General features: G+C 40.3%; 1 protein-coding gene across 1 annotated transcript in view; it reads right to left on the bottom strand.

Annotated features, from left to right (window-relative positions):
- Positions 1–5549: 5549 nt before the first annotated feature.
- Positions 5550–8286, bottom strand: part of kif26aa (kinesin family member 26Aa) — a 115310-nt gene continuing 112573 nt past the window's right edge. Inside the window, exon 15 of the mRNA XM_073816479.1 lies at positions 5550–7175. Within this exon, the coding sequence (XP_073672580.1) occupies positions 6994–7175 (182 nt within the window). The 3' untranslated portion in view covers positions 5550–6993. The remainder of the gene's footprint in view (positions 7176–8286) is intronic.

The following is an 8286-nucleotide window of genomic DNA, read 5'->3' as shown; positions in this document are numbered from 1 at the left end:
CGGACCTGATTTGAGACACGACTTGACTGACAGTTAACATTTTGAACCCGGCCTCTCTGTCTGGAAGAGGGACCACCTCGATGGCCTCCTTCTTCAGAAGAGAATTTACTTCTTGCTCCATAACCAGACCCTGCTCGGGGCTCACCAGAGTAGGAAAGACCCCTTCGAAAGGTGGTGGCGGAGCGCCGAATTGGATAAAATATCCTTTCTCTACAGTGCACAGGTGTTACACCCCTGAAAAAGGGGAGAAATAATCACAAGAGTGATACGGGTGTTTCCTCACTGAAAACTTTAGTGTTATATTTGCAACAATAATACATTTTACAAATCAACAGATGTACATCTTTTACAATAATACATTTGACAGATCAACGGATCTACAGCAAATAGTAGTTTTGTAGGGTATATGGCTTTTTCAAGTCACAACAGCATACTTTATAATTCACTGGAACATATACTAATTTTGTCAATATAACTTTAGCTGTCAATCATGCACAAAGTAGCTTTAGCTCAATAAACAATAACTACATTTATCACACATATCAATAAAGTGCTTGAAAGACATTATACAAATAACACAGCAAAATGGATTATTAACTGTGTATCTGTTAATTCACAATTGACATAAAATGGCGGCTGCTCTCGTTACGAAGCTATTTTCCTCTGTAACCGAGCGGGGGCTCCGCTTACACACACACATATTTTAAACTCAGCAAACTTAACTCTCACTTACTCAAAATGTTACTAAAACACACCTTCAACACTCTTAACATGTGAACTCATTATTACATTTACTCAACTCAGTTTAATATCTACAACGTACCTGAAAAAGGGGAGAAATAATCACAAGAGTGATACAGGTGTTTCCTCACTGAAAACTTTAGTGTTATGAGGAAAATACCGCGACTTCTCCGGAGAAAAGGATTGGAAGACTAAAGCAATCAATCACGGGCGCATAGATTAAGATCACTTTGGCGATCACAGATTAACACTTTTTACCCGTAAATTAGGCACTACAAAATAAAGTAATCAATATAACATTTACATATTCCTCTTATTATTGTTACCCTTTGTACACATGTCAGATTTTAACTTTTTAACACAATTATATGAATTGTATGAAATTATATGAAATGCTTATTACTAGTACTGAACGCATGAGCTTTTTAACCTTAAATATTTTAATATACTCACATCCTATTAATTTAATAAAACCTTTTAACCCATAACAGTACAGTCAGTATTTTCTTTAACCTGTCACACAGGACCCATGTAGATACATTCGGCAGTAGTTTCCACGCTGCCAGAAAGTCTACTAAGGGAACCAGCCTCTCGAGACTGGTTTCTGGTGTTACTAGAGGTATAGATTCGGTGACCTGTAACAGCTGGCTGGCAGGAGACACCTGAATCGATTTTTCTAAAGACCCCCGTAGGGGTGGCGAACCCTTTAGCTCCGCTACATTTCCGGGCGGAGAGACTAGAGACAGATGTTCGCGGGAGATTGCCGCGCCGTGTAACACTGGCAGGGTTAGCTGACCAATCCCCTGAGGGCCTCGAGGAAGAACGGGCACCATGAACTGTGGTGAGAACCGTTCCTCCACGAGAGGGGCTGCCCTCATTGGCCCTGAGCCAAGATTGTCAGGGCCGTTTAGCCGAGGACCTCTTAGACTGAAGCACGACCCTCAGGTCGGGCTTAGTCTTTGAAGCCCCCGGCTTGGAGCTCCTTTTGTGTGTCTCCCGGTATGAGGAGCTAGTACACGGCTGGGGCTGCTCCCGTCCAGCAGCCCCAGAGGAGTAGACACGGCAGGGGAGGTAACGCTGGAACGCCGCCGCTTATTTCTTAGCCTCCTGGTATCTGTTGACGACCTCATTGACTGAGTCGCCGAACAGGCCAGAAGGCTGAAGCGGGGCGTCCAGGAGGAGGACCCTGTCCTTTTCATTCATATCGGACAGGGTCAGCCACAGATGCCTCTCCGCTGCCACCAGGGTTACCATAGACCACCCAACAGCACAGGCGGTCTCCTTGGTGGCGCGGAGAACAAGATCTGTAGTGCGGCGCAACTCCGATATGTTTACCTCCTGGCCATCATCTAACTCCTTGAGCAGGTCGGCTTGGTACGCTTGCTAAAATAGACATGGTATGCAAGCACGCACCGGCCTGACCTGCCGCCGTGTACCCCTTGCCCAACAAGCTAGAAGTTATTTTCAGAGGCTTGGAGGGCAAGGATGGAGCCTTCAAAGATGATGCCAAGCCAGGCGACAGATAGCTAGCTAGCGTCTGTTTGACCTGTGGCATCATCTTATAGCCGCACTCGTCCATCCCCCCTACATTACCATAGTAGTCGGAAGAAGGGGTGAACAAGCGGGCTGAGAATGGTTTTCCCCAAGACCTCAAAACCTCAGCATGGAGGTCAGGGAAAAACGGAAGGCTCCTTCTTGGGGGTGGTGACTTAGTCCACAGGAAGCGCTCGTCGAGTTTGCTTCTCTGCAGCTCATGATACTGCTGTGCAGGCCAATTTATATTTAATTTATTGACCGCACGAGTCACCACCTCCAAGAGCTCCTCATACTGTGGGGACCGCGGTTGAATATTTTCAGCAACGCTCTCCACATCATCCTCCTCGGAGGAAGATAGAAGAAGCGTTGAGACCTCTTCCTGGTAGGAAGGAACCGCAGCGCGGGCTTCCTCATCCAGTAAGAGATAAATCGATCCGCCAGGTGAGGAAGGAGATAGGGGATCACCTGTCTCCATTCCCTCTAGCAGATCGAGCTGCGAACCCCACGAGTGCAGCTGCCGCTCCGCCTCGGCGGAAGCGGGGCCAGACCCACGAGGAATGCTGGTGAAAGCTCCCTCCTCGAACAGAGCTTTCCGGGAACGAAGCACCCACAGTGGAAGACGTTCACACTGCGAACAGCCAGCACCCTCGAGAGCTGACTGTGCGTGCTCCGTACCCAAGCAGACCACACACAGACTGTGTGTATCCCCACCAACAATGAAGCGTTGGCAGGGAGGAACACACCTTCTGTGGGGCTGCTCAACCGCTTTCTTAAACTCTTTCTTCCTTTCTTGGTTGACATGTCTACTCAAATAAAAGTTGTGCAAACTGGCACAGAAAGCAGCAGACATGCAGACAGACACACACACACACACAGAGCGCTTCGCTGAATGATAAAAGCTGACGCCGGCTTCAAACGCACATGCTTTATACTTCCTGGTCGCTTACGTCACCCCGCCTGTGACGTCACTCCCGTCATCTGATTGGTTACAGACTACGTTCAGAGTGAGGCTCGCCAATGGCGCTCCCCATAGCGTTGATGACGCAGCCGAGTTCTGGAAGGGAACTCAAAACTTTACAAATGTAGTGAGCCCATCTGACAGGTGATTCTAAACAAGCATGCAAAGTTTTAAGAAGATCAGACCACAGCTGGTGCTATAACAGTCATAAATGTTAAAAAATAGAATATTTCTCTGGTAAATTACCTGTATTTGCAAAATACAAGGTTGCTACATAATGTCTTTTTGCATATGTGCTTAAATGCGTTAAAGCACTTGAACCCCAGTAATCGCTGCTTGCAGCTATATTTTATTGTTTGAATTTTGTACAAAATTAATAAATCTGAAAGCTGAGACTTAGTTTCATATTTAAAGTAACTTGCTTTGTGTTGTCTGTAGCTGTGTTGTCAGTAAAGTGGAAGTAGTCAGAATAAACCATTAGTTTGTTGTTAGGATATTATTATTTTTGTATTGTTCAATGCAATTGTTCAATTACAACCAATTATTTCACATATATGACTATATGACCATATTGATATTTGGCTAATGCTTCATCTTGGAGAAAACATATATCACCATTGTTATGCTCTTTTTTATAAAATTATTCCTGCATTCTGTCATGAATTTCAAAGTATTTTTCCATTTATGGTAGTTTTCAATATAAATGCAGAAGTAGTATTGTGTTAGAGGATGGAATTGAAATACCACGGACTTCACCTCCATTTTTCACTGTTTCTGTTGCACATATTCAAACGGTGACTGAGAACTCAATCACATTCAGAGCCTGGGGGTTGGACTGTCTGCTTTTGAACCTGCCCTCCCCCATCCATGTACGTAATGAACAGAGCAAGGCAGATACAGAAAGAGACGCATCAAAGGTTTTCTCTGTAGGAGACCAACAATTGGGGGATGTGTAGAACTTCAGGAATGATGGGTGATCAAATTTCCCAAGCTTTTCTGCGGGAGCAGTTTCGGTGTGCTTCTAGTCAGCAAATTTGATAGGGTCACTTGGTGGCTCTCAGTGACACATTAAGACATAAACGACTAGATGTCTTCAGAGAGACTGATTAAAACGTCTCGATCCATTTGATGAGACCATCTGCTGAGGAGAACAGGAGAGAAGGAGGGAGCAGGTGGAATAACCCGCCAATGGAATCACTCATAAAGGGATTTTACCCTGTTGGCCTTTACAGCTCTCAGGTCTCTTCACCGTCCATAGACTCACAGTACCCAATCACAGTCTAAATGAATCACAAAGCCAGCATACCATCATTTAAAGAGCTGAAGATCAATTCGTGGTATGATTAAATTCTCAAATTTGTTTTGGCTCCAGCCATCTGTATAGGAGCAACTTTTCATCAGGCCCTGTTGTGACCAATAAAAATTTAACAAGTACACAGTGGACGACTGCTTTAATGTCAAGTCGTCATTACTTCATACACATGTGCTCTTCTTCTGCGCATGTGAAATGAGATCTTGTTCATCTGGTTGGTAACTTGCAATGTCTTATTATATAGGATTATCCCATTATTCACATCTGTGTTCTTTCCAAAAAAAATCTTCAAGAGGTAACCTGGTAAAATGCAACAAGTATACACTACCAGTCAAAAGTTTTTGAACAGTAAGATTTTTAATGTTTAAAGTCTCTTCTGCTCACCAAGCCTGCATTTATTAATCCAAAATACAGCAAAAACGGTAATATTGTGAAATAGTTTTACTATTTAAAATAGCTGCTTTCTGTTTGAATATATTTTAAAATGTAATTTATTCCTGTGATCAAAGCTACATTTTTAACATCATTAGTCTTCAGTGTCACATGAACCCTTATAAATGTTTTTTTTTTTTTTTTTTTTTTTTGAGAGAGAGGAAAATCAGAATATTGATTTCTGAATTTTTATGTGACTGGAGTAATGATGCTAAAAATTCACCTTTGAAATCACAGAAATAAATTACATTTTAAAACATATTCAAATAGAAAAAAGTTATTTTAAATAGTAAATATATTTTTACATTTTTGGTGTACTTTGGTGAGCAAAAGAGACTTCTTTAAAAAACATTAAAAATCTTACTGTTTAAAAACTTTTGACTGATAGTGTATAAAACACAGACATGTTAACCTTTTAAAGCATTATCATTTGTTAAAAACAAGAATTCTGTTTTGCATATATATATACAAAATATAGTTTTTATAACAAGAAACCTGAATGTTCCTTTAAAGTAAATACTTATAATAATAAATAAATATGCAGAAAAAAAGAAATAGGCACACAAAGAATTATAAAGAGGACATTCTTTTTATTCATCATTTTATGTTAATGCAAACTTAGGAGTCTATACATGTTTTTTTAAAAAGGATAAAAAACTGTACAATACAAAGCAGGAACACTGATAAAATGTCATAGACATTGAAAAGGTCTAAATGCTTGGCAAATCTGTTACTTAATAAAATTAAATTATTAGTAGAAATCATAGACTGACATACAAAACACAGGCAAAAATTAAATAAATTTTACGAAAAACAAATAGAAAATCATGCAGCAACTTGGAGAAAAAAGCCTGAGTTTTTTCTCTCTTTTTTAAATAAAGAATCATTCAACAACAAAAACAAAAACAGGATTTTAAGATGTAAAAAAATAGCCACATACTCTACTTCAATCCTTTTGCAAATCCAAATAATCTCTTCTATTTGTTTCTTTATGAGAAACAGCAGTCACACTTCTCTCCAGAGACACTTTAAGGATTAACATGACAAACAAAATTCATCAAACATCAGAGGCTGAAGATAAATCACAGGACACAGTGAGGAGAAGGTCCTATGCTGTGAATTTGTCAACAGATGATAGCCATTTGTATATCTGAACATTTTGAAATTCATTTTCAGCGTAGAAAGGCATAATCTTTTGAAGTTCAGGTAGATACAGTAGATTTGTTTACCACGTTAAAAGAAACCAGCTTAACGCTGGATGTTGCATGATCAGAGAAGAACAGACACATGCATACGGTACAGTGGGACGCATACAGCACACACTGAAATTCAGAAGTACAAACTTCGGTTTGATGTCCTGAGAAGTGTTCGAGACAAGCTCTAATTTCTGATTTGCCACCAGCTGCACCAAACAGTTAAAGTAGTAGATCTAGATCCAGGGGAAATGACATGTAGTCTGAGAGCCAATCATTATGCAGAGCATCTGTAACCAAATCATCTTTATCCAATCAAGAGACATCACATCTGTCAGGGGCAAGTTTTTGCATGACACTGAAGAAAAAAGTCGAACAGTTGTAATTGTGGTCATTTAGATGTTAGAAAAGGCAATAGTATGGGGCATTTTTCTGAACTTTTTTTGTGTTTAATACTTAAAACTATATTTCATACACTTTAGCTCTTATAAATACACTATACACTGCATTGCAATGCAAAATACTTTGTTTTTCAAAGTGTAATTGGGAAAGTTGGTCTCAATACTAGCACCAATCATAAAACAATGGGATTTTTTTGGTTTAAGGCACTTCCTGGTAAAGTTCAGTGAAGATCTAAGGACACGGTCTTGCTCTTATTCTTCTCAGCCTCTTTGATTCTCAGTATTTCAGGGAGTTTCTAAAAATGCTTGTTCAATACCTTCACTTGTTCCGTTGCTCCAAGAAGGACAGTCTTAATCTGAGAATAAAACGTTCCTGCTGTAACTCACAGCTAGCTTCCAAACAACATCCTGTTTTTACTCCTAGACCTCCATCTCCTGTTGTCCACTCTGTCCTGGGATCGCGGGCACTGCGATATCGAAGCAGGTCTCCATCATCACACGAGACTTGCATAGGTTGACACAAAACTCCAGGTCTCCCGTGGCCTGAGCCAACGCCTCCAGGTAGTCCTGCGACTCCTGGTCCAGATCTGGGTCCACATCAACTAAAAAAAAAAGGATAAAAAAGTAAACAATGATTATTTTAAAAGTTAAACTTACAGTGTTAATTTGTTCACTCACCCCTATGTCATCTAAGATTATCATGTCTGTCTTTCTTCAGTCAAAAAGAAATTAAGGTTTTTGAGGAAAACATTCCAGGATTTTTCTCCATGTAGTGGACTTTAATGGGGATCAATGGGTTGAAGTTCCAAACTGCAGTTTCATTGCAGCTTTAAATGGCTCTACATGAGCCTAGCTGAGGAATAAGGGTCTTATCTAGTGAAATGATCTGTCATTTTCTAAAAAAAAGAAAAATGTATATACTTTTTAACCACAAATGCTCGTCTTGTACTATTGCTCTGTGATGCGCGTTTTCACACTTTACATAATTACATTGGAAAGGTCATGTGCAGTAAGTTCTTTGTCTGTGTACTCTGGTTCAAAAAGATAGGGTAGGGCGAAACACTCCATCTCATTTTCTCCTCCAACTTCAAAATCGTCTAACATCGTTGTTTTACCTTTTAGGTAAAGGGCGTTTGACTTTCTTTGCACGTTCGCTTTGGAAACATTGGGCCGGTACTTCTGCATACGTCATGCATGACCTTTCCAACATAATAACGTAATGTGTGAAGTCAAGCTAGTGCAAGACAAGCATTTGTGGTTAAAAAGTATATAAATTTTTACTTTCTTTTTCTTTTTGTTGAAAACGTCCAATCGTTTCACTAGGTAAGACCCTTATTCCTCGACTAGGATTGTGTAGAGCCCTTTAAAACTGCACTGAAACTGCAATTTGGGTTAAGTGATTCTCAGTCCTCTGGCACGGACAGGACGACGGCGCGTAAGTGACTACTTAAATTCTGTATTAGAAATAGGCGGTTGTTACATTTGTTGCTGCTAGATAAACAGGTCCTTGTTTGTATTTATTGACTTATTCGTTTTTATTTGCATTTAGTTGCTGCTAGAGAGTAGTTATTCGTTTCTGTTTATTTGTTTTCCTGGTGTTTTCGTTCTAAAATTGTTGTTTTGATTGCTCTTATTCATATTGAAATACTGAGCCGACGGCCAAGGGAAGCTTTTGTTTTGATATCGTTCCCTACCTGAGCGCGCTTAAAAGTG

Source organism: Garra rufa, chromosome 13 (genome assembly GCF_049309525.1).
Source record: "Garra rufa chromosome 13, GarRuf1.0, whole genome shotgun sequence".
Taxonomy (NCBI): Eukaryota; Metazoa; Chordata; class Actinopteri; order Cypriniformes; family Cyprinidae; genus Garra; species Garra rufa.
Note: the sequence above shows the minus strand (reverse complement) of the source record. Positions and strands in the feature narration are given on the sequence as shown.